The 27890-nt window shown below is 41.2% G+C and overlaps 1 protein-coding gene across 6 annotated transcripts in view; it reads right to left on the bottom strand.

The window, feature by feature from the left end:
- The window catches only part of LUC7L2 (LUC7 like 2, pre-mRNA splicing factor), a 71998-nt gene that overhangs the window by 20389 nt on the left and 23719 nt on the right, over positions 1-27890 (bottom strand). For all 6 annotated transcript variants that reach the window (XM_032761897.2, XM_058427127.1, XM_032761898.2 and 3 more), the window contains 2 exons: positions 5368-5466; positions 1504-1614 (listed from right to left, as the gene is read on the bottom strand). In XM_032761897.2, coding sequence (XP_032617788.2) covers positions 1504-1614; positions 5368-5466 — 210 coding nt within the window. The remainder of the gene's footprint in view (positions 1-1503; positions 1615-5367; positions 5467-27890) is intronic.

The following is a 27890-nucleotide window of genomic DNA, read 5'->3' as shown; positions in this document are numbered from 1 at the left end:
CAGTCAAGTTCAGCCTAAATCACTGACTGCAGAGTCATGGGCTAAATAAATACTTACTGTTTTAAGTCACTGAGCTTTGAGGTGGTTTGTTATACAGCATTTGTGTAGTGATGGATAACCAATACAACCAATACAACTCGGGCTCTACCAAGCACTTACAGATCTCTTCCAACCACGAGATACTAGATCCTTTGTACTTCAGGATGCCCATCTTTCCAGTCCCCATCTTCAGAGAATTTTCAGAAAAGGCTGACTAAAAGCAACCCTTTTCTCAAACGATGGAATCTATTTTCATTTGTATATACATATCTGAACACCATATTTTAATACTGTCATCTAAACTCCACCTGGGTAACTCTTTTTCTCCCATTCTGCATTTTCATAAAACACACTAGATCATACTGAATGGAATATAATTATGTTGTAATAAGTCATCAACAAAATGTAATATAAAAGACCTTGTTTGGATTCTAATAACAAATCGACTCTATATAAGAAAAATAAACATACACTGGATAACATTAAAAAAATTACTGTTAACTTTATGTATGTATTACTGTGGTTATAATTTACAGGTGAAATATGACATTTAACATTTGCTTTTAAAAGCAAATAAAAATACTGTGGTATATCTGTACAATGGAGAAATAAAAAGGAATTAACTGATACACACAACTTGAATGAATCTCAAGAAAGTTATAGGGAATGAAAAAGGCCAAATCTCAAAACCGTACACAGGATTTCATTTATGTAACACTCCATGAAATAACATAACTACAGAGATAGAGAATAGGTTAGTGGTTGCCAAGGGTAGAGATGCTGGGTGGGGGTGAAGATAGATGTAGCTATAAAAGGGGTAACATGAGGGAGTCTTGTGGCAATGTTACAGTTAAGCATCCTAATTGTGACTGTAATTACACATGTGATTAAACTGCAGAGAGCTGGCCAGGCGTGGTGGCTCACACCTGTAATCCCAGCACTTTGGGAGGCCAAGGTGGGCAGATCACTTGAGGCCAGAAGTTTGAGACCAGCCTGGCCAACATGGCAAAACGCCATCTCTGCTAAAAATAAAAAAAATTAGCTGGGCCTGATGATGCACGCCTGTAATCTCAGTTACTCAGGAGGCTGAGGCACGAGACTTGAGCCCAGAAGGCAGAGATTGCAGCAAGCCAAGATTACACCACTGCACTCCAGCCTGGGCAACACAGCAAAACTCTGTCTCAAACAAAAAAATTGCACAGAGCTATACATGCAGACATGCATACACAAATAAATGCATGCATAACTGGCAAAATCTGAATAAAATATAAGGATTAGACCAATGTCAATTTATTTGATATTGTACTATATTGTATAAGATGTTTACATTGGGGCAGACAAGTATACAGAATTCTTTGTATATGTCTTTGCAATCTCTTGCAAATCTAATTATTTCAAAATAAAAACTTAAACAAAAGGAGTCAAAATAATACTTTGTACTAATGAAATGATTAAAATTCTTACCTTTGCTGCTACTTCAGCACTAATCTCTTCTTGAGTTTCTGCTAATCTTTTCTTGGCCACTTCTGTTCTACGATCACAATCTGCAATGAATGACTGCAAATGATCCATGGCCTACAAAGTTTAATTAAAGACAATTATTGTCAGAAAGTCAACTTTATTCAGAAATATCTTCATACAAAAATCACACTGCTTTTTAAAGTGCTACCATGGCGGGGCACGGTGGCTCACGTCAGTAATCCAAGCACTTTAGGAGGCTAAGGCAGGCAGTTCACTTGAGGCCAGCCTGGCCAAATTGGCGAAACCCCGCCTCTACTTAAAATCCAAATTTAGCCAGGTGTGTGGTGCACACCTGTAGTCTCAGCTTCTCGGGAGGCTGAGGTGGAAGGAACACTTGGGCCCAAAGAGGCTGAGGCTGCAGTGAGCCCTGATGATGCCACTGCACTCCAGTCTGGGTGACAGAGTGATACCCTGTCATTAAAAAAAAAAAAAAAAAGCTGGGGCGTGGTGGGTCACGCCTGTAATTCCAGCACTTTGGGAGGCCAAAGCAGGTAGATCACCTTAAGTCAGGAGTTTGAGACCACGCTGGCCAACATGGTGAAACCCCGTCTCTACTAAAAATACAAAAATTAGCCAGGCATAGTAGTGCACGCCTATAATCCCAGCTACTCGGGAGGCTGAGGCAGGAGAATCACTTGCACCTGGGAGGCGGAGGTTGCAGTGAGCCAAGATCGCACCACTGCATTCTAGCCTGAGTGACAGAATGAGACTGTCTCAAAAAAAAAAAAATCACTTGAGGATATGGAGAAATGTTCAGGATTCATTTGTAAATAAAAAGCAAATTACAAATGTTATGCAGTAAGATCCCAATTTTGTAAAATAAAGACAGAAAAATCTGCTGCAAGTCTAGATCTGAATGGACAAAAAGAAAATATAGAAAAAATGGAAAACTATACAAAACGCTAACAATAAGTATTTCTGAACATTTTTACCCTTTTTTCTTTTAATTCTCTAAACTGCTTTAGAATTTTTTCTTTTTTGAGACAAGAGTGTTGCACATCAGGAAAACTTATTTTTCAGAGAATAAACCATTGAGAATTTTAGCAGTATCTACACTATAAAAATTCAATGTTTATATAAAAGACATCTGTGCGGCACATATTAATGTCTACAATTAATAGTTCATTTAAAAGTAAACTTTAAGAATTCATTCTCAAGTCTGGACTTCCAAATCTTCCTGTACAGAAATATAACTCATTCAAGATACAAATGTTTAACTAAAAATACAAATTTATTCAGCACACATTGAATTCCAAAAATAGTTGGATAACCCAAGAATTTCTTCAATGTGAAAAGCAATAAGGATCATTTTTTAAAAAGCTTTTATCTGTGATAACATAAAAATAGTTAATTTCTTTTAATTTGAAATTTTTTAAATTACAACAGAAATCTATTCAAATTTCCTTATGTAAAGATGAAGGTGGCATCTCAAAAGCAATGAGAGAAAAGATGGACTAATTAGCAAATAGTGTTGGGTGACTAAGTAGCTATGTGGGGTTGGGGGGAGACTAGATCCATATCTCAGTTCCTTAAACCAGAATAAATCTGAGATCAATCAGGGACTTAAAAGTCTATAAAATGAAGCCAAAATATGCCAGCAGAAACCACAGGAGAGAACTCTTAGCACCTCAGAATAAGAAAAGCATTTAGAATTAATGCAATAGATTTGGTTTTTCTGTTTGTTTTTTGAGACAGAGTCTCGCTCTGTCCCCCAAGCTGCAGCACAGTGGCATGATCTAGGCTCACTGCAACCTGACTCCCGGGTTCAAGTGATTCTCCTGCCTCAGCCTCCCGAGTAGCTGGGATTACAGGCACCCACCACCATGCCCGGCTAATTTTTGTATTTTTAGTAGAGATGGGGTTTCACCATGTTGGCCAGGCTGGTCTTGAACTACTGACCTTAGGTGATCCAACCCTGCCTTGGCCTCCCAAAGTGCTGGGATTACAGGCATATGAGCCACCACGCCTGGCTATAGATTTGTTAAAGATTGATAAATCAGAAGATATAAATATAAAAATACTCCGCAAGGCCAAAAACCACCAAAAAAGTAGGGAAAGTGTGTTGTAAATTATATTTTTGAAAACAATTTCATTTCCATTAGCAGAAATTCTTGGATATTCAGAAGACAGGAGGACCTATTTGTTGGTTTATCTCCTAAACCAAATTTAAAACATCTATTATTTCACTAATAAAATGTATCATAAGATTTATGCACATGAGGGCTGGGCGCGGTGGCTCACGCTTGTAATCCCAGCACTTTGGGAGGCCGAGGCGGGCGGATCACAAGGTCAGGAGATCGAGACCACGGTGAAACCCCGTCTCTACTAAAAATACAAAAAATTAGCCGGGCGTGGTGGCGGGCGCCTGTAGTCCCAGCTACTCGGAGAGGCTGAGGCAGGAGAATGGCGTGAACCCGGGAGGCGGAGCTTGCAGTGAGCCGAGATTGCGCCACTGCACTCCAGTCTGGGCGACAGAGCGAGACTCTGTCTCAAAAAAAAAAAAAAAAAAAAAAGATTTATGCACATGAGTATGTTTTATGTAATGCTGATTGTTATGCTTTATATATATGCAAAAAAAGTTTATTTTTATGCAAACGATTTTCATATAAAAGCAACAATATAAAGTTACATTTCAGGCTTTTTTAGGTATCTAAATGGTGTCTTCCATTTCTTGGTTTTTCATTAAAAACATTGTCCTTAATATCCCCCAAACGGCCAGGCGCAGTGGCTCACGCCTGTAATCCCAGTACTTTGGAAGGCTGAGGCGGGCAGATCACAAGGTCAGGAGATCAAGACCATCCTGGCTAACACGGTGAAACCCTGTCTCTACTAAAAACACAAAAAATTAGCCAGGTGTGGTGGTGGGCGTCTGTAGTCGCAGCTACTTGGGAGGCTGAAGCAGGAGAATGGTGTGAACCCGAGAGGCAGAGGTTGCAGTGAGCCGAGATCGGGCCACTGCACTCCAGCCTGGGCGACAGAGCAAGACTCTGTCTCAAAAAAAAAAAAAATAAATAATAAAAAAATCCCCCAAACACCCGTATGCATGTCCCTCAGTATCTGTGGGAGATTGGTTCCAGGATACCCAGTGGATACCAAAATCCATGAATGCACGTTTTTTAATATAAAATGGTGTAATACTTGCATATAATATAAAATGGTGTAATACTTGCATATAATCTCCCAGTACACATCCTCCCATATACTTTAAATTGTCTCCAGATTACTTATAATACCTAATACAATGTAAATGCTATGTAAACAGTTATACTGTAATGTTTGGGGAATAATAACAAGAACAAAATGTCTGTACATGTTCAGTACGGATGCAACAATCCATTTCTTCTGCTAAGTATTTACAATCCCCAGTGGGTTCCTTCTACAGATTCAACAACAGATATGGGGGGCCAACTATATATACATGTATATATATGTAAGTAGATTCAAAAATAAATACGAATGTAAAAACTCAGTATATTACTAAAGATACGTCCTTATATACACTGTAAAATTAGTTGCTTACATTTGCTCAATATTTCCTTAATCATTACTACTTTGTTGGGAAGAATATGCTTAATTTTCAAAAGAACATACGAATCATACGACTTTTACACATTTTCTTAAAATACAGTCTCACCTCATATTTTCAAAAGAGTTGTCAACAAAGTACATGATCTTACTTGAGTCTTACCCTTCATATAACCAGAGGATAAACTGCTAAGAGTTTTTCCTATTAAGAGATATTAATCCACATTCACAATGTTTTACAGCAAAAGATAACAACAAACCATTAAAAGCAAAATCACATACATCAAGTTCAAAGAAAAAATCTTGTTCTTTGGATGCAATTTCATAATCCGCTCTTAAAGCCAGGTCATGGACTTTCAGACATTCTCCAAGATCCATTCTCTGGAAGGGAAAAAAGACATAATATTAAAATTTAAAAAAAAAAAAGTTTTTAAAAAAATGCTTCAACAACCACAGTTCTTTTCAGAATACATATTAAGTCATACAGACGCTTTTTTATGTAGGGGCTTCCAAATTACAAAATTTCATAGACAAATATAAAACGTGGTGTCAGAAGAAAAAATGGCACCAATTCTGTCTACCAACAGATGGGAACAGGGATCACTTGTATTTAAGAATAAATGGATATGGAAAAGCTTTTCAGAATCTGAAAAAAGCTTCTAGCTTCTATATCACAACATAGTTCATTTAGCTCCACAACACAAAAAAGATAAAGTTAATTTTAAACCAAACTAAAAGAATATATAAATCGAATTGTTGAGATGTCAATGTGCTTTGAAGAACATCCTATTTTTCAAATAAAGGTGGAGTTCTCAAAAAACAGACTGGTGGCTGGGCATGGTGGCTCATGCCTGTAATCCCAGCACTTTGGAAGGCCAAGGCAGGAGGATCGCTTGAGCCCAGGAATTTGAGACCAGCCTGGGCAACACACTAAGATGTGTCTCAATTTTAAAAAATAAAAAATAAAAATAAAACCCACAACAAAACAGACTGGTGACTTTGATATAGTCTTGTCTGGGGACAAGACTCCATGTAAACTAGTAAACATGTGATTTACTAGTAAGACCCAATATAAGCGCACAGAGAACAGGCATTTAATCCCACTTATAATAAGCATGTATCAGGGAAATAAATACTCTTACTGAACCTAGGGTCCTTCTACTTGGAAATTCCAATTAGGTGTTATTTACCAAACCAGAGGCTTTCCTCATATCTGAGACAAAATATCTAAAAATCTACCCATTTTTACATGTATCTGGGCAACTGGTAAGATCTTTCATGAAACTTTTTTGGGGGAAAATATGAGAAAAAATTGGCAAGATGCAAGGATCATTACAGGTATGATTAATCAGTGATGAAAGCAAGGCAGAGATTTTCCAACTGGAGGTGTGACCACCTTTGGAATACCTCAAAATCTGTGGAGGGTTGGTAAAAAGGGAGTACAAGTCATTCTCCTTCCTTTGACTATTAAGTTCCCACTTGTGGCAAGCACTATCTTAGGTGCTAGGGATATAGAGTTAAGTGACACAGTCTGACTTCATGGAGCTTACATTCTATTTGAGGGGAAACAAAAAACAAGAATCATGTCTATGAACAAAGTTAGATGATGTAATAAAATAGCAATGCTCCCTATTATTACGGGTGGCTACTTGGGATGAGTTGGTCAGAGAAGACCTTTCTGAAGAGGATACAATTAAACTGGATCTAAAGAGGGAGAAACAAATGAATCTTAGGAAAAGGCAAAAAGTAATGTTCCAGGTTGTACAGAAGATTTAGAAGGCAGATCTTTAAAATATTTATTTATTTATATGCCACTATTAATCACAGGGAAGTTTATGGTAACAGGGAATAGGAATAGAGAGTATGGCACACAGGTCTGAGCCTTAGCTTTGTATACAGTATCTAAAAATGAGTATGCCTATTTAACTTGTCAACAACCTAAATATGTATAAAACAAAAGTATGATAATTAATTTTGTAAAATATCCCAACTAAAAAGGATAGTTAATTCACAAGATCAAGATTCAAAAGTATTAACAGACCAGATAAAATTTAAAAGAAATATGAAGTCCTATAGTTACATATCCAAGACAATAAATTTACAAATAAGTAGGTATGAGCAGAGAATCAGACATTTAAAAAATGTAAGTAGTCAAGAGTAACGGTTACAGTATGGCACAACTGAGAAAAATCTATATTGTCTAAAACTGTATCAAAGAGGACACACTATAAACAAAGTAGGAACTCCCTACTGAAGGCTGGTTTTAAAAGCAAACCACTGCTCTCCAAAACACATTCTATGTACTAACACATTTCAAAAGGAATATGAGAAAATTAGACAAAGTATCTCAAAACCAGGCTACACAAAAAAGCCAGGGAACAGAAATAAATAGAGAAGACAAAAGAAAGATGTGAACCAACTTCAATCAACTGAGGAATTTTTCATAAAGCAGCAGAAATAGATTTGTTTTATTATGGCCCGAAGGGACTCCAGTGAGTCAGACTTTAACTCTCTGAATACTTTTTCTTCTTTTTTTGAGACAGGGTCTCACTTTGTCACCTAGGCTGGAGTGCAGTGGCATAATCATGGCTCACTACAGCCTCCACCTCCCAGCTCAAGCGATCCTCCCACCTAAGCACCCCTCCCCGACAAGTAGCTGGGACCACAGTCTCCCGCCACCATATCCAGCTAATTTTTTTTTTTTTTTTTTTAAGTAGAGACAAAGGGTGCTATCTTGCCCAGGCTGGTCTCAAACTCCTGAGCTTGAGTGATCCTCCCACTTCGGCCTCCCAATGCTGGATTACAGGTATGAGCAACTGCACCTGGCCAAGAAAATATTTTCAATAATCAAAGCTTTCTGAAGGTAGAACAAACATCCTCAGAGTTAGTGAGTTCCCAGATAAGTGAGGTGTTCAAACACTGTTTTGACAACCATTTTACTAGGATATTAAGGAAATAATTCAACCATCAGGTAGCTTTTTTCTTCGGACTCTTAGATGCTGTGACTATTAAAAAAATTAAAAAGCCAACGTTTCTGGCCACAGTGGCTAATGCCTATAATCCCAGCACTTTGGGGGGCCAAGGTGGGAGGAGCGCTTGAGCCCAGGAGTTCCAGACCAGCCTGGGCAACGTAAGAAAACCCCGTCTCTACAAAAAGTAAAAAAGAAAAAAATTATCTAGGCATGGTGGCCCATGCTTGTGGTCTCAGCTCCTTAGGAGACAGAGGCAGGGGGATCACTTGAGCTCTGGAGGTCAAAGCTGCAGTAAGCTGTGATCATGCCACTGCATTCCAGCCTGGGTGACAGAGCTAGACCCTGTCTCAAAAGTAAAAACAAACAGAAAATGTTTTTCTGTAAAACTATATTACCTTCAGTTCTTAATTATATAATGGAATGAATGGGAACATATAAATTCTGCCCCCAAAGTTATCCTTTGGGAAATAATGAGGACTCATCACTGTTATAAAAGTCCTCATCATGCTTAATGGTATTAAAGTACTGTACTGTTACTGAGCATGCTGAGATTTTTCCAGGCTCCAATCCTTACCCCCGATTCATTAGTCTGGTTTAACAAGCTAAGGAGTTTTTCAGTGACAATAAATGAAAAGTAAAGTTTTCTATGGATGTGTAGAAATTCAAATTTAAAAGGTGCTCATTAAACAATTATTAAGAAAATGCAGAAAAACTTAAATATTCCTAAGAAAGAATTCCAGAAAATATAACAGGAATGAAAGAAGCTAATAGCAGAAGGATGCTGTCATTGTCTTCGATATGTCAGGCAGTAGGTTTCCGAAATTAACAATTTCTAAACATCAATCACGACAACAACTTCCTTAATATTTTATTTCCACAAGCTATAGCTGTTCACATGATGCTACATTTTATTTCATAAAATGCAAGATGTCACAGTTGGAAAGGCTTTTTGATACACTGTGGTTCTCAACCTAGACCTGGGGAACTTTTACACAATATTGATGGAAGCTTTTAAAAAACAGTCCCAATTCCTACCTCCCAAACACTGACTGAATTGCAAAAGCCCCCCAGGTACTTTTAATGTGCAGTGTTGAGAACCACTCACTGATCTAGTTTTATTCCCATTCTTTGCACAGAAAGAATGACTTGCTTAGGGTGCTTATCAGAAAATCTGGTTTGACTGATTCCTAGTCTAATATTGCTTCCACTTTACCATGCTAGTTCCGGTTATTTCAGTACTAACTTACCTTTCAATATTTTTCAGTAAGTCATTCCCCACAACATCTAAAAAAAGCTCACGGCAGAGATTCAAAGCAGCTGTCTACTTCCTTTCTTCCGTATATCCTTTATCTTACTTTCATCAGTTCTCTGATCAACTACATTTCCAAACCCTATTCAACAAAAACTTAAAAGTAACACATAAATTTTGCCTCATTGTTTTTAACCTAAACATCTCTGTCTCTATTGCAATAATTCTAGGCTCCCTGTCTCCACTTCTTTAAAGTTACATCACACAACCAACCAAAGGAAGAAAAGCAATTATGTAGACCAAGAACAAAATGAACACAAGAAAAGATACAATGTTACCACTATAGTAGAGGTAGACTTTTTGGTGAGAGTAGCGTTTTGGGGAAGGCATGCCATGGGGAGATGCATGAGAGGGGGAAGATTAACTCACTAAAATGTGAGCTCCATAGGGCAAGGATTCTTCTTTTTTATCTACGATGTGCCTATGTTGAATAAATCAAACTAGGAAAGAGGGCAAAGAACAACATTTGGCACAGGGGGGCTTATTAACAAGCCAGAGTGGTCAAGATGAATTCCAGGACAAAACTGATCTAAGCTTCTGGAGCGGAGGTTCTTCTTAGCCTCTCCTTGGATTATCTCCTTTGCTTGGACTCCTTACCTTCTTAAGTGTTTTGAGCTATTCTTTTTTCCTCCAAGAGGCAGGCTAGTTGGGCTTGTCACTTTCTGGGCTATGAGTCTTTGTCAGTTTATAGTCTAGCCTGACTCATCACAGTCGATTTTGGTGTCAAAGCCCTAGGACCAAGGGCCTAATTATAACAAAGAAGGCTTTTTTGTATGTGGAATATCCTCAGTGGTTATCTCTTCAGGGACCTAGTGGGACAGTAAGTATAGCCAAGGCAGATTTTTCAGAATACTAGGCATCTATGTTCCTCTGTCCAAACCATGATGACTACTAAGCATCTACTCTGGCACTGTGCTATGCACATGAGGAGTATTTAAAATTTAAAACAAGGTCAGGTGCGGTGGCTCACTCCTGAAATCCCAGCACTTTGGGAGGCCAAGGCAGGCAGATCATTTGAGGTCAGAAGCTCAAGACCAGCCTGGGCAACATGGTGAAACCCCGTCTCTACTAAAAACACAAAAAACAGCTGGACATGCTGGCAGGCACCTGTAATCCCAGCTACTCAGGAGGATGAGGTACAATAATCACTTGAACCCAGGAGGCAGAGATCTGCAGTGAGCTGAGATCGTGCCACTGCACTCCAGCCTGGGAAACAGAGTAAGACTCTGTCACAAAATATATATATATTTATTTATTTATTTTTACTTTTTTAGAGACAGGGCCTCACTCTGTCCCCTGGTCTGGAGTACAATGGCATGATCTCAGCTCACTGCAACCCTACTTCCCAGGGTCAAGCAATCCTCCCGCTTCAGCCACCTGACACCTGAGTAGCTGGGACCAACAGGCACACATCACCATACCCGGCTAATTTTTTGGAGACAGAGTCTCGCTCTGTTGCCCAGGCTGGAGTGCAGTGGCGCAATCTCAGCTCACTGCAACCTCTGCCTCCCAGGTTCAAGCAATTCTCCTGCCTCGGCCTCCCTAGTAGCTGGGATTACAGGCGTGCACCACCACACCCGGCTAATTTTTTATTTTTAGTAGAGATGGGGTTTCACCATGTTGGCCAGGCTGGTCTCAAACTCTTCGCCTCAGGTAATTCAACCGCCTCGGCCTCCCAAAGTGCTGGGATTACAGGCATGAGCCACCACACTTGGTCTTAAAATTTTTTAATTTAACAAGTAGTTGCTGGGTGCGGTTGCTCATGCCTGTAATTCCAGCACTTTGGGAGGCCAAGGCGGGCAGATCACCTGAGGTTGGGAGCTCGAGAACAGCTTGACCAACGTGGAGAAACCTCGTCTCTACCAAAAAAATACAAAATTAGCCAGGCGTGGTGGTGCATGCCTGTAATCCCAACTACTCGGGAGGCTGAGGCAGGAGAATAGCTTGAACCTGGGGGGCAGAGGTTGCGGTGAGCCAAGATCACACCATTGCTCTCCAGCCTGGGCAACAAGAGCGAAACTCCATCTCAAAAAAAAAAACAAGTAGTTTACTTCATAATTAAATTCCTTCCACAAGTTTATTCTTGGTTTTTAATTTTTACATCTAAATGCTTAGATTGTAGATTTTTAAAAAAACGCTTATTTGTAATTAAGTTCAGTTCTGCATTTTGTCTTCATTCTGAATCCATTACTCCATGAAATGTTGACCAAATAACTATACCTGATCCTGGTAACTTATAGCCCCACAGCATTTTATACTGTTTTACTAACAAAGGTAACAAAGTTAAATCGTCAAGAATTTTTAACTTTTCTTTTGAAATTCCAAAAGTGAATGTTATTTCCCCAAATAAACTCTAAGGTTCATTAGAAAAATGGTCCGTTTCTCTTACTTACCCCTCCCAGAAAACCAGGTTTTGCACAAACCATGACTATTGAATAAATCTGATAATTTGACTACGGAATTCTATTTCTAAGGAATTAAGAAAATAGTGAAATAATTATAAAAAGATAAATGGAGAATAAAATTTAACAACGTTGTTTTTTAGAAAACGAGAAACATTTTAAGGGCCTCTCAACAAGGGTTTGGTTGATTCAGCTATGGAATAGCCATACAGTGTCTATTTAGCCTTTAAAAATGATGTTCTTGATATACCAAGTGGAGAAAAGCGAAGGTGGCAAAGAAAGACATAATAAAATACGAATTTTGGTATTTACAAATCTATATTACTTATGAGGGTTGTTTGAACTTTCTGGTAGTGGTTGAATTACAAGCAACGAGCATGTATTAGTATTACAATTAGAAAAATCAATGAAGCCAGGCCGGGCATGGTGGCTCACACCTGTAGTCCCAGCACTATGGAAGCCTGAGGCTGGCAGATCACTAGAGGCCAGGAGTTCGAGACCAGCCTGGCAAACATGGTGAAACCCCTTCTCTACCAAAAATATAAAAATTAGCTGGGCATGGTGACGTGCCTGCAATCCCAACTACTCAAGAGGCTGAGGCAGAAGAATCACTTGAACCTGGGAGGCAGAGGTTGCAGTGAGCCAAGATCATGTCACTGCCCTCTAGCCTGGGTGACAGACTGAGACCCTGTCCCCCCAAAAAAAAGCCAATTTAATTTTAGAGAAAAAAATTGAGAGGCATGTGAAAACTAAAATCAATGAATAGAAATATTACGGTAGAGCAAATCAAAAGGTTGATTTATACATTTTGAGTGTACTGCTAAGTGTAAATTAATAGCAGTAATGTTAATGAATATATAAATGATAGAATTTGGCACAGTAATAGCTCCAAGTAACTGTAAATATACCTGCTTTGTTATGTGTTTGAACATTTGTTCAGTTCTATGAACCAGATCCTGAACAAAATTACAAAACAGCATGAGAATATAATTTCTACTATCAAGGAATTTATATTCACAATGGAAATCAAGACCTTAAACTAAAGCAACAGCTGCAAATGTCTACAAAGATGTACATGCAAGGATTTGACTGCCACAGTGTACACCAAAAACAGAAACAAAGACTATTAATATATTAATACTCACTGCATATAAAAGATAAGAGAACAGCCACACTACAAAATATTATTCAGGCATGTTTAAAAATGCAGATAACTGATATGGAAACCAAGACAAGTGAAAAAAATTCAAACAATATAATGCCATCTGTCAAAACACACAACCTTGTGTAAACGCACAAGCATTTACACAAGGCGAGTGAAGATGTACACTAAATTGTTGACAAGGTTTAGATCTGAGAAGGAGGGTGATGTATAATTGGAAACATTCATGTTTTATGCTTTATTCTCTTGTACTTAAAAACTACATTGTCTGAGTAATGAGACAGACTAGGCCAGACGCAGTGGCTCATGTCTGCAATCCCACCACTTTGGGAGACCGAGGCAGGTGGATCACTTGAGGTCAGAAGTTTGAGACCAGGCTGACCAATACGGCAAAACCCATCTCTACTAAAAATACAAAAATTAGCTCGGTGTGGTGGCATGTGCCTCTAGTCCCAGCTACTCAAGAGGCTGAGGCAGGAAAATCACCTGAACCCAGGAGGAAGAGGTTGTGGTGAGTGGAGATGGCACCACTGCACTCCAGAGCCTGGGGGACAGAGTGAGAAAAAAAAAAAAAAGAGAGAGAGACTGGGCACTGGACCACATCAAAACACCTCCCTTTACCTCGTACTATCCATTTGATCCTGATAATCAAAACTTAAACTCTCTGAACTTCCAAGCTGGGGTGCAGTGGCACAATCATAACTCACTGCAGCCTTGAACTCCTAGGCTTAAGTGATCTTCCCACTTTAGTCTCCTCACTAGCTAGAAGTACATGTGCATGCCACACCGAGTTAAATTTTTTTTTTTGAGATGGGATCTTGCTATGTTGTCTAGGCTGGTAACTCCTGGCCTCAAGTGATCCTGCCTGCGCCAGCTGAACTTCTGTTTTCTCAAGTACTTCAGGAATGCTGTTCAGATCAAGTAAGATGTTTATAAAAGCACACTTTTTGCATATTGATTGCGATGGGATATAAGCTCAATGAGGGAGGAACATAGTCTTTCTTGATCACTGTAACAGCCCCAATCAGGTAACACGGTCCACCACATAATAGGTACTCAATATTTTGTTACATAATATTATATTACAGCTCAATATTTGTTCAATGAATAACTTATTTCCTTGGCTCATAACTTTACGTACTTCTAATGCTTCCACTTGCAAGCAAATTCACAAAAAAGGGCTATCTTTATTAAGTATCAGTGTGTATGAGGCGGTTTCTAGGATAAGTGAAGATAATTTACACAGAAGACAAAGAACAGAGGGAAAGAGCCAGAGCAAATGCTTCAAGAGGAGAATACAGTATTTCCTATCGGGAAAATAAAGAGGAATAACTTTACTGGAACGAGATGATTTCTACTAGAAGATAAAGGAAAATGATGGGGGGAAAGGGGGATGTAGGATTACACTGGCCCACAGGCCACTCACTAGCTTACAGCCTCTGACTAGATTGTGAAAGAGTCTGAAAATGAGTCAAAAAAATGCAGAATTTATTCTGTAGGCAAAGAAGAATGCCTGACTACTTAGGCAGAAATATGACACAATAAAATACATGTTTCAGAACCATTAACACTAGATGGATTGACCAAAAGAAAGAGACAAAGGGCAAGAGAAGATACTACAAGAACCTAGGAATAAAGCCACTGGGGTCAAATTAGAAGAGAAAAGAGAAAGGAGGTGACAGAGGTAAACCAGAGTGCCAAAGAATTTAAAAAAAAAAAAAAAAACCATTTAAAAAATGTGAAGTGTCTCTGGAATAATGAATCCCATCACACCTTCTTACAAATATGGAAATCAAGACTCAGAGAGATCAATATTTGCCTAAGATCATAAGCTAATGGCAGCAGAGTAAAAATCTCAACAGGTCTTTAATATAGCTCAATATTCTTTCAATAACACGTAACTTTCAACCTACAGGCATTAGCTAAATGGAAATCAAGTGTGGAAAGAAAAAAGTCAGGAGTCTTCTCAGGGTTTCAAGTATTTCAAACATGAGAAAACAATGATGCCACCAAGAGAATTGACTAAATCAAATGGGAAAACCGATCTATGAGGGAAAATGCCTTGTTCTGGACAAGATGATTTTGATGTAATAACAGGAAATCTAAGTAGCAGCATCTAGTATGATACAGATATATGACTACATTCACTACAGGCTTTCTTTATCCAAGTTTTCCGGGATGAAAGTTCTACATATTCCTCCCCAGAGCTACAGCTCAAGCATTTTTCCAAAAGACCCTCTAACAAATTATACAAGAACACAGAGTCTGACCTCCATGCTAACAAGTACACCTTACACGAGTATAGGGTGAAGAGAAATGGGGCACATTGTGCATATGTAACGTTGCTGCTTTTCTACCACTTCCCAATTTCTTAACTACCTCTTCCCACTTGTATATACATGTTCTACCTCCAAACCTATTTTTCCCAGAGTAAAGATAAATCACGATATTTTTATACCTTTTTGTAATTTTTTTAAGAACACAGGAAATATTTTTGTTATCCATTTCTGACCCTAGATATGCAAAGAAAATTAGAAAAAGTTAAAACAAGAGGTCTTACCGCACAAAGACTATGGTGTACTATCTAACTGGAAAGAGAGAGAGAATGAGAATATATACACAAATGAGATGAATTTTTTTTCAGTAGTACAGAAAGCAGGTGCTGTACTGGGGTTCAGAGGCTAAACTGCTACAGGGTAAGGCAATCGAATATAGTAAGCCAAATAGGATTTAAATTTGTAGAGAGGAGAAAGAATATTGCAGGCAGAGGAAAAGAGTGTAAACAAAAATAAGAAGCATGTGAGGGAAAGAAAGAAGTGAGACGACAATAAGTAAATCAGTTTTGTCAAACGAGTGAACCAGGCCAGAAATGGTGGCTCATGCCTGCAATCCCAACACTTTGTGAGGCTATAGCAGGAGGATGACTTGAGGCCAGGAGTTTCAGGCTTCAGTGAGCTATAATGACACTACTGCACTTCAGTCCTGCGTGACAGAGCAAGATTCTGTCTCCAAAAAAAAAAAAGGAAAAGAAGAAACAACTTATACTATTTATTCATTCAAGGGAGAAGTAGCCTGGGTAAGTATTTTAGATTTTTCAGTACAGGTATAAACAATACAGAACTACCACAAGTTTTGCGTAGGAACAAAATGGCAAGTTGATTCTCACTCAGAAATGACTACCTTCTTCTCCACATTCCATCTCTTCAAATGTCACTTCATCGAAAATTTTCTCCATTAGGAAACAAGAGCTCTCATATAAAAAACAAATAAATAAAATAAAAATTTTCAGCCGGGCGCAGTGGCTCACACCTGTAATCCCAGCACTTTAGGAGGCCGATGTGAGCAGGAGCTCAAGACTAGCCTGGCCAACATGGTAAAATCATGTCTATACTGAAAATACAAAAAAGTAGCCAGGTGTGGTGGCGGGTGCTTGTAGTCCCAGCTACTCGGGAGGCTGAGGCAGGAAAATGGCATGAACCTGGGAGGCGGAGCTTGCAGTGAGCCAAGATCGGGCCATTGCACTCCAGCTTTACAAGTCATATTATATGAGTAAAATCAACACATATCTTTATTTTTGATCCTGTAAGCCAAAAAAGTTTGAGACCTTATATTCTCAAAATGCTTTGGCCAGGCACGGTGGCTCACTCCTGTGATCCCAGCACTTTGGGAGGCTGAGGCGGGCAGATCACCTGTGGCCAAGAGTTCAAAACCAGCCTGGCCAACATGGTGAAACCCTGTCTCTACTACAAATACAAAAAATTAGCCAGGCATGGTGGCACGTGCCTGTAATCCAGCTACTTGGGAGGCTGAGGCAGGAGAATCGCTTGAACCCAGGAGGAGGCTGCAGTGAGCTAAAATCAAGCCACTGCACTCCAGCCTGGGGAACAAGAGCAAAACTCTGTCTCAAAAAAAAAAAAAAAAAAAAAAAAAAAAAAAAAAAAAAAAAAAAAAAGCTTTAATCCTTTAATCCTATATAGGTTAAAGCAAAATACTAATGAGCTTCTAGAAGTTCCCTTAATGAGTAAGAATCAACTAGAAAGCATTTAGGTCTTGCCTAAAGGTAGAACTCATCACATGTTAAAAAATATTTCCAGTGACAGAGGACTTGTAATTCTTTGTAAATTTGCTTGATGTTTGTGGCTAATTGCCTGTATAAGAATATTTTTAGGCTGGGCACAGTGGCTCAGGTCTGTAATCCCAGCACTCTGAGAGGTCAAGGCAGGTGGATTACTTGAGGCCAGGAGTTAAGACCAGCTTAGCCAACATGGCGAAACCCCATCTCTACTAAAAATACAAAAATCAGCCAGGCGTGGTGGTGGGTGTCTGTAACCCCAGCTACTCCGGAGGCTGAGGCATGAGAATCACTTGAACTTGGGAGGTGGAGGCTGCAGTGAGCCAAGATTGTGCCATTGCACTCCAGCCTGGGAGACACATCAAGACTCTGGTCTCAAAAAAAAATTATGGTTTTCAAGTTTTCATTTCTTACTATTGTGTTCAATGAACTACATCCAAATGATGCATTTATAACTCCATATTCCCTTTTTCAACAAATAGTTTCAGAGAACACACTTGTTTCCTTAAAAGTGTTAAAATACAGTTGATAAAACTACTTATGTCTAAAAAACATCTGGAGGGTCCAGGAAATACTAACAGAATAATTCCTGATCCTTAGGTAATAAGCATTTATAAGCATTTATTGAGACTCATTGTACAAAGAAATCAATGTGACACTGAAATATATTAACCACTACTAGACTATGAAAAACAATCTGCTTCAATGACTCCCAGACCACCTACTTTGTTTGGGAATAACTGGTTTTTACTACTTTCTTTAATTTCAAGAGTCATCTTACGGCTGGGTACACTTGTTCACATCCATATCCCAGCATGTTTGAGAGGCCCAGGCGTGAGGATCCCTCGAGGCCAGGAGTTTGAGAAGAGCCTGGACAGCATGGCGAAAGTTTGTCTCTACAAAAGTTTTAAAATTAGCTGGGCATGGTGGCATGAGCCTGCAGTCCTTGGTACTTGGGAGGCTGAGGCAGGAGGATCACTTGAGCCCCAGAGTTCAAGACTGCAGTGGCTACGATTATACCACTGCACTCCAGCCTAGGTGCCAGAGTGAGAACCTGTTTTTTTAAAAAAAAAAAAAAAAAAAAAAAAAAGTCATCCTAACTGATAGGTTCAAGACTTTTGAAGATGTGCTTCAAAAAAAAGCTGCAGGGGGAATATATGTGATTATAAATAAAATACAGTAGGCTGTGTGTAAAGTATTTCCTGAAGCTAGCTGATGGGTACATGGAAATTCATTAAATAAACATCAACACAACAGTCCGCCATACCCATATGAACATATATCTGTACTTATTAATACAAGTAATACACAAAAGTGCTGACAACCCTCAACTAGAAACAAAGACTAAACCAGAACAAGATATTACTATACATGGTTTATGGGTCACCATGGGGAAAAAAATTACCTACCTCCATAAGCCTGAATTGTATTATTTTAAAAAGTATATAAAATGAATGATCTAAGATTATTCAAAATAGAGCCAGATATGGTGGTGTGCATCTGCAGTAGTCCCAGCTACTTAGGTGGATGAGTTGGAAGGATCACCTGAGCCCAGGAGTTCAAGGCTGTATTGCACCATGATTGCTCCTACAAATAGCCACTGCACTCCAGCCTGGACAACACAGTGAGACCCCCAACTCTTAAAAAAAAAATTATTATTCAGAATGACAGAAAAGGATTATTTCCAAAGGGTGTAAGTACCCCAAGTTTACTATTTTTGAGTATTCTTGTTCCTATTTGCCAAAAATGCTTTAAACGATTAAAGCCTTGATTTTTAAGGTTTAATAGTAAAATTTTAATTATTCACTGGCAATCTTTTAAAGCACTGTTAACTTCCTGGGCACCAAATGCATTTCTTATTTAGGCAGTCTCCAGAAATAGTTAAGAGAATGTATATTTTTGTAATAGACTGAGAAAAATAAAATACAGCAAATCTGCTTAAAATAAGAACACAACACACTTCAAACCTAAATTTGGAAATTAGCTGGGCATGGTGGTGCAAGCCTGTAATGCCAGCTACTCGGGAGGCTGAGGCAGGAGAATCGCTTGAACCCAAGTGGCAGAGGTTGCAGTGAGCCACGATCGCACCACTGCACTCCAGCCTGGAGTATATATGAAATATACATCATATATATACATATGACTAAACATCAAGCCAATAATCAGGGTTAATGCCAAAAACATCAGATCTCCACATCCAGATCTCTTCAAATTTTAATCTTAGTTAAACAATACATAAACCCTTAAATAATACCAAGGCAGCTCAAAATAAACCATTTATGGGAAAATAGTTACACAATTTACAGACTGATTTTTCACACTTGCACAGGTAACCACTGGTGTCATATTTTGGTAAGAAATCCAGGCCAGGGCCAGGCAAGGTGGCTCACGCCTGTAATCCCAGCACTTTGGGAGGCCAAGGTGGGTGGATCACTTGAGGTCAGGAGTTCGAAACCAGCCTGGCCAACATGGTGAAATCCTGTCTCTACTAAAAATACAAATAATAATAATAATAATTAGCCAGGCATGGTAGCGGGGCACCTGTAGTCCCAGCTACTCGGGAGGCTGAGGCAGGAGAATCACCTGAACCCGGGAGGCGGAGGTTGCAGAGAGCCGAGATCACGCCACTGCACTCCAGCCTAGGCGACAGAGCAAAACTCCATCTCAAAAAAAGAAAAAAAAGACATCAAGGCCAGGTGCAGTGGCTTGCATCTGTAATCCCAGCACTTTGGAAGGCCAAGGTGGGCAGATCACCTGAGGTCAGGAGTTCAAGACCAGCCTGGCTAACATGGTGAAACCCCGTTTCTACTAAAAATACACAAAATTAGCCAGGCATGGTGGCGTGCAGCACCTGTAATCCCAGCTACTCGGGAGGCTGAGGCAGGAAAACTGCTTGAGCCCGGGAGGCAGAGGTTGAAGTAAGCCAAGATTGCGCCATTACACTCCAGCTTGGGCAGTAAGAGCAAAACTCTGTCTCAAAAAATAAATAAATAAATAAATCCAATAAAACCAAGATACTCTCCAGCTCTGTATCTATTAAATGGTAACCCTTTTGCCATTAATGATTGTTAATTTTTGAAATTCAAAGTTGGTTTTTGAAATAATTTACGTAGCATTCTACTTTTGGGTGGACTGATTATTCATTTGATACAATAAATGGACCTGTTCTAGATGCTTCGGATATAGCAGTAAACAATACAATGTCCCCGCCCTTATGACCTTACATTCTAGTGGCTGGTTGAGAAAATTTTGTGCAGGTCTACTTCTCAGCACTTATTCTGGATTTCCATATTTTCATGGCTTTTAGGTATGTACCATCAAAGATACTTCAGGGCCAGGCATGGTGGATCATGCCTGTAATCCCGGCACTTTGGGAGGCTGAGGTCGGCAGATCTGAGGTCAGGAGTTTGAGACCAGCCTGGCCAACCAACATGGCGACATCCCATCTCTACTAAAAATACAAAAATGCCAGGCGCAGTGGCTCACGCTTGTAATCCCAGCACTTTGGGAGGCCGAGGTGGGCAGATCACTTGAGGTCAAGAGTTCAAGACCAGCCTGACCAACATGGAGAAACCCCATCTCTATTAAAAATACAAAAAAAATTAGCCAGGTGTGGTGGCGCACGCCTGTAATCCCAGCTACTCGGGAGGCTGAGGCAGGAGAATTGCTCGAACCTGGGAGGCGGAGGTTGCAGTGAGCCGAGATTACGCCACTGCACTCCAGCCTGGGCAATAAGAGTAAAACTCCCATCTCAAAAATAAACAAATAAATAAATAAAAATAAAAATAAAAATACAGGCCGGGCGCGGTGGCTCACGCTTGTAATCCTAGCACTTTGGGAGGCTGAGGCAGGCGGATCACGAGGTCAGGAGATGGAGACCACGGTGAAACCCCGTCTCTACTAAAAATACAAAAAAATTAGCCGGGCGTGGTGGCGGGCGCCTGTAGTCCCAGCTACTCGGAGAGGCTGAGGCAGGAGAATGGCGTGAACCCGGGAGGCGGAGCTTGCAGCGAGCCGAGATTGCGCCACTGCACTCCAGCCTGGGCGACAGAGCAAGACTCCGTCTCAAAAAAAAAAAAATACAAAAATTAGCCAGGCATGGTGGCGTGTGCCTGTAATCCCACCTACTTGGGAGGATGAGGCAGGAGAATTGCTTATACCTAGGAGGCAGAGGTTGCAGTGAGCTGAAATGACACCAGTGCACTCCAGCCTGGGCAACAAAGGGAGACTCCTCCAAAAAAAAAAAAAAAAAAGATACTTCAGCAGTTTTTAAAGTTTGGGTTTGTATGTACCCACATAGCTGATTTTTAGATCAGGCTTTAAAAGAGAGTCAGGGAAGCAATAAAAAAAGGAGTTTCAAATCATAAACGGTGCACTTGGGATAAAACCCGGAACCTACTGGGGCAACATAAAATTCGGTCAGAATATCTGACAACCAATAATCCCACCCAATCACTTCAAATAAGCAGATAAATTTTTACTTTAATGACTTTAGGCTGGGCATGGTGCCAAATTCCTGTAATCCCAACACTTTGAGAGGCCTAGGCTCGTGGATCCCTAGAGCCCAGGAGTGTGAGACCAGCCAGGACAACATGGTGAAAGTGAAACTTCGTCTCTACAAAAAAAACACAAAAATAAGCTGGGTGTGGCTGTGCATGGCTGTTGTTCTAGCTACTTGGGAGACTCAGGCAGGAGAATCACTTGAACTCAGGAGGCAGAGGTTGCAGTGAGCTAAGATAGCACCACTGCACTCCAGCCTGAGCGACAGAGAGAGACTGTCTCAAAAAATAAATAAATAAATAAATAAATAAATAAATAAATAAATAAATAAAGACTGTGACAATATCAAAGTCCCCAATAAAAAATAATATTGGGCCGGGCGCGGTGGCTCACGCCTGTAATCCCAGCACTTTGGGAGGCCGAGGCGGGCGGATCACGAGGTCAGGAGATCGAGACCATCCTGGCTAACACAGTGAAACCCCGTCTCTACTAAAAATACAAAAAATTAGCCGGGCGAGATGGCGGGCGCCTGTAGTCCCAGCTACTCGGGAGGCTGAGGCAGGAGAATGGCGTGAACCCAGGAGGCTGAGCTTGCAGTGAGCCGAGATCGCGCCACTGCACTCCAGCCTGGGCGACAGCGAGACTCTGCCTCAAAAAAAAAAAAAAATAATAATAATAATAATAATATTGACTGTGACAATATCAAAGTCCCTAACCCCATCTGTAAGTATTTTTCAAGATTGGTTTTTTTTTGGGAGGCTTAGGCAGGCAGATCGCTTGAGGTCAAGAGTTTGAGTCCAGCTTGGGCAACATGGTAAAACCCAATCTCTATTAAAAATACAAAAATTAGCTAGGGGCAGTGGCTCACGCCTGTAATCCCAGCACTCTGGGAGGCTGAGGTAGGCGGACCACGAGGTCAGGAGATTGAGACCACCCTGGCCAACATGGTGAAACTCCATCTCTACAAAAATACAAAATATTAGCCAGGCCTGGTGGCGCGTGCCTGTAGTCCCAGCTGCTCGGGAGGCTGAGGTAGTGGAATCGCTTGAACCTGGGAGGCTGAGGTTGCAGTGAGCCGAGATCACGCCACTGCACTCCAGCCTGGTGTCAAAGCAAGACTCCGTCTCAAAAAAAAAAGAAAAAAAAATTAGCCGAGCCTAGTGGCGCACATTTATAATCCCAGCTACCCGGGAGGCTGAGGCAGAAGACTTGCTTGATTCCAGGAGGCGAAGGCTGCAGTGAGCCGAGATGACACCACTGCACTCCAGCCTGGGCAAGAGTGTGACCCTGTCTCAATAAAATAAAATAAAATAAAATACGTAAAATTCGAGTTGAAATAGAATGAACTAGCCTACTCCTAAATCCTTAGTGCATGAGATGGCTCCAAGGATGTTTCAGAAACATCTGAAAGTCACTGCCCTAGGTAACTGAATCACCTAAAAAACTAACAAAAAATTGTTTTAAGTATTTCTAGATTTAAGATTCCTAAATGGTATAGAATACTGTAGTTTTTTTATTGAGACATTTAACAGCACAATTTCTCTAAGCCTTAGTTTTTCTGAACTGTAAAATGATGACTTTACACTAGAAGATATGAGGGCCTATCAACGGTAAAGTTACACTATGATGAGGGCTATAATAAAATTAGTGGTGCTGATTTCTGAATTTTGAACCGGCATACTATGAGAGTATACATTTTCCAAGTCCTAAGATCTTAATTTCAAGTTTCTGTTAACATCTTTGCTTTATATTTAAAGTCTACTATAAATCATTAGTCATGTATCTTTTTTCCAGACCACTAGGAACTAGATGGAAATATTTTTTAGAGCATGTCAATTTCTTTATCTTTCCTCAGGGGAGATACGTACCAGAAGAAATGTGTTCAGGAAAAAAATGACAGCTTGGTTTAGGTTTTTTTTGTTTTGCCTAAATCTGAAAGGGCATACTGCCTACAGTGAATTTAGCAGGGGGAAAGTGGGCCAAAACGAAGAAAAGAGAGAGACTACAATATGAAAATATTCTAGAAGAATAGAAAAGTAATCCAAGCTTCTTATTTTTTTATTATTTTTTTTAAACAGTGTCTCGCTCTTTTGCTCAGGCTGGAGTGCAGTGGTGTGTCTCAGCTCACTGCAACCTCCACCTCCGGGGTTCAAGCGATTCTCCTGTCTCAGCCTCCCGAGCAGCTGGAATCACAGGCACCCGCCACCATGCCCGGCTACATTTTTTGTATTTTTAGTAGAGACGGGGTTTCAACATGTTGGCCAGGCTGGTCTCGAACTCCTGACCTCAGATGATCCCCCCGCCTCGGCCCCTCAAAGTGCTGGGATTACAGGCATGAGCCACTGAGCCCAGCTGCAAGCTTTTGAAGTATAGTAACTTTCTGAGATAAAGAAAATATTAATATTTCTTATAAAAATCATTAAATGTATAATTATTTTGATCCTCTGTCTTACCTCCTCTGATTTTTTATTTATTTATTTATTTATTTTGAGACAGAGTCTTGCTCTGTCGCCCAGGCTGGAGTGCAGTGGTGTGATCTCGGCTCACTGCAACCTTTACCTCCAGGGTTCAAGTAATTCTCCTGCCTCAGCTTCCCGAGTACCTGGGATTACAGGTGCAGGCCACCACGCCCAGCTAATTTTTTGTATTTTCAGTAGAGACGGGGTTTCACCATGTTGGTTGGCCAGGCTGCTCTCAAACTCCTGACCTCAAGTGATCGGCCTCCCAAACTGCTGGGATTACAGGTGTGAACCACCATGCCCAGCCCTGATTAATTTATTATTTTAAGAATTAGTTATGCCAGACCAGGCACGGTGGCTCAGGCCTATAATCCCAGCACTTTGGGAGGCCGAGGCAGGCGGATCACCTGAGGTCAGGAGTTCAAAACCAGCCTGGCCAACAAAATGAAACCCTGTCCCTACTAAAAATGCAGAAATTAGCTGGGTGTGGTGGCGCATGCCTGTAATCCCAGCTACTCGGGAGGCTGAGGCAGAATCGCTTGAACCTGGAGGCGGAGGTTGCAGTGAGCTGAGATCACGCCACTGCACTCCAGCCTGGGCCAACAGAGCGAGTATCTGTCTTAAAAAAAAAAAAAAAAAGAATTAGTTATACTAGAGTAATGAAAGGTAAAATGTTATAAGTGCATTTTCATGAAACTCAATTGCAAAAAATTCCAAACTAACTTGTCAGTTATGAAGAGAATTTTTAGAAATCACACTCTCCATCTCTAAGTGCTTGACATAAAGTTCCAACCTCTTTATAATGAAAAAAAGGCAGGAAATGCATTTCTGGATACTTTTTTCCTTTGTAACAGAGTCTTACTATGTTGTCCAGGCTACATTTGAAATCCTGAGTTCAGACAACCTTCCCACCTCAGCCTCCAAAGTAGCTGGGGCTATAAGTATGTAGCACCATGCCTGGCTTTTCTGTATTCTTTTTCTAAATAATCTAAAATATTGGGAAATCATATTCTGCTGCAAGTGATGGATCTTAGGCACACCCAATCACGCCTGTAATTCCAGGACTTTGGGAGCGCGAGGCGGACAGATCAAGAGGTCAAGAGTTTCAAGACCAGCCTGACCAACATGGTGAAACTCCGTCTCTACTAAAAATACAAACTAAAGGGCAACCTTTAGTCATACAACCTTTAGGTACACAACAAAGAAAAAGCATCATAAAATCAACAGTTAAGGCCAGGCACAGTGGCTCCTGCCTGTAATCCTAGTGCTTTGGAAGGCTGAGATGGGAGGATTGCTTCGGTTGTGAACCTTTCAGAATTTAAGCAGAGTTTTGAGGACTAGGTAAAGGACGCTGTGAGACTCCAAAAGTGTCATACAATGGTGTCCTTAAGGACCTGAAAAACTTGGCCGGGCGCAGTGGCTCACGCTTGTAATCCCAGCACTTTGGGAGGCCGAGGCGGGCGGATCACGAGGTCAGGAGATCAAGACCACGGTGAAACCCCGTCTCTACTAAAAATACAAAAAATTAGCCAGGCGCGGTGGCGGGCGCCTGTAGTCCCAGCTACTCGGAGAGGCTGAGGCAGGAGAATGGCGTGAACTCGGGAGGTGGAGCTTGCAGTGAGCCGAGATTGCGCCACTGCACTCCAGCCTGGGTGACAGAGCGAGACTCCGTCTCAAAAAAAAAAAAAAAGGACCTGAAAAACTTAACAGCTTACCGTATGTACAAATAGCTTATAATTATAGAGCTATGGCTTCTCAGCAGTCAATCCCTAAAGAACAAATGCTTTTTGGGACAGAGTGTGATAGTTCACACCTCTTTATGTTCAAGATGCCTATTTCTTTTCTGATGTTAAATGAAGAATGAAAAACACTGAATTGTAACTACTGATTTTTCTTTTTTTTTTTTTTTTTTTTTTGAGGCAGGGTCTCACTCTGTTGCCCAGGGTAGAGTGCACTGGTGTGATCATAGCTCACTTGAAGTCTTGAATTCCTGAGCTCAAGCAATCCTCCTGTCTCAGCCTCCCAGGCAGTTAGGACTTCAGGAAATACCACCATGCCAGGCTAATTTTTTTTTAATTCTTTTTGTAGAGATGGGGCTTCACAATGTTGACCAGGCTAGTCTCAAACTCCTGGCCTCAAGTGGTTTTGTTAATGTTGTTCTCAAAATTTATCTCAAGTGGTAATTTAGCCATTAAATAAAAATTAAAAGTAAATTTTTTAAATTAAATAACTTTAACAGTTAAATTTCATATAATATTAAACACGGAGAATCACAGTATACTATAGACAATCATAGATTTTATAGATTTCAGATGCAGCATAGCACGGTATAAAATAATTATGAAAATGTTAGAAAGTAGATAAAGGAGTTTATTATGGCCAGGTGCAGTGGTTCACGCTTGTAATCCCAGTACTTTGGGAGGCCAAGACAGGAGGATCACTTGAAGCCAGGAGTTTGAGACAAGCCTGGGTAACATGGTGAGACACTAGCTAGTCTCTACAAAAAAAACAAAAATTAGCCGAGCATGGTGGTGCGTGCCTGTAGCTCCACCTACTCGGGAGGTTGAGGTGGGAGAAACTCTTGAGCCCGGGAGATGGAGGCTGCAGTGGGCAGTGTTCACAGCCTGGCTGACAGAGGAAGACTCTGTCTCAAAAAAAAAAAAAAAAAAAAAAAAAAAAAAAGCCAGGCCTGGTAGCTCACGCCTCTGATTCCAGCACTTTGGGAGGCTGAGGCAGACAGATCAAGAGGTCAGGAGTTCGAGACCAGCCTGGCCAACATGACGAAACTTCATCTCTACTAAAAATACAAAAATTAGTTGGGTGTGGTGGTGGGCACCTGTAATCCCAGCTACTTGGGAGGCTGAGGCAGGAGAATCGCTTGAACCCAGGAGGCAGAGGCTGCAATAAGCCGAGATCGTGCCACTGCACTGCAGCTTGGGTGACAAGAGCAAGACTCCGTCTCAAAAATAAATAAATAAATAAAAATAAAAATACAAAAATTAGCCGGGCGTGGTGGCACGCAAGTGTAATCCCAGCTACGCCAGCGGCTGAGACAGGAGAATCACTTGAAGCCAGGCAGTGGAGGTAGCAGTGAGCTGAGATCACGCCACTGCACTCCAAGCCTGGGTGACAGAGCAAGACTCTGTATCAGAAAAAATAAAGAGTTTAGAGTTTATTATATTTATTATCTGTCATAGTCCTTCCAAATTCCTGCGCTCAGAAACTGGATTTCTTGCCTTGTAGTATTATACTTTAAAATAAACTTAGCCCACCAGCCCTCCCTCCCTCCCTTCTTTCTTTCTTTCCCTCTGTGGCCCGGGCTGCAATCTACTCAGCTCGCTGCTGCCCGCGCCGCGGACTCCCTGGGACTACCGGTGCGCGCCACCGCTGCCTGCTTTTCCTCCTTTGGCTGCAGGCACGCGTTCGCCATCTTGGCGACGCTGCTCGCCAGCTCCTGACGCCGAGTGCTCTGCCTGCCTCAGCCTCCCGAGGTACTGGGACTGCAGACGGAGCTCGGTGTTGCCCGGGCTGGAGTGCGGTGGCGTGGTCTGGCCTCGCGGCAGCCTCCGCCTCCCAGACGCCTGCCTTGGCCTACCAGGGTGCTGGGATTGCAGCCCCTGCCCGGCCGCCGCCCCGTCTGGGAGGTGGGGAGCGTCTCTGCCCGGCCACTCATCGTCTGGGAAGTGAGGAGCGCCTCTGCCCGGCCACCCATCGTCTGGGAAGTGAGGAGCGCCTCTGCCCGGCCACCCATCGTCTGGGAGGTGAGGAGCGCCTCTGCCCGGCCACCCATCGTCTGGGAGGTGAGGAGCGCCTCTGCCCGGCCACCCATCGTCTGGGAGGTGAGGAGCGGCTCTGTCCGGCCGCCCCGTCTGGGAAGTGAGGAGCGCCTCTGCCCGGCCGCCCCGTCTGGGAAGTGAGGAGCGCCTCTG

This window comes from Hylobates moloch, unplaced genomic scaffold (assembly GCF_009828535.3).
Source record: "Hylobates moloch isolate HMO894 unplaced genomic scaffold, HMol_V3 SCAFFOLD_1, whole genome shotgun sequence".
NCBI lineage: Eukaryota > Metazoa > Chordata > Mammalia > Primates > Hylobatidae > Hylobates > Hylobates moloch.
This window is presented reverse-complemented; position numbering and strand designations above follow the sequence as displayed.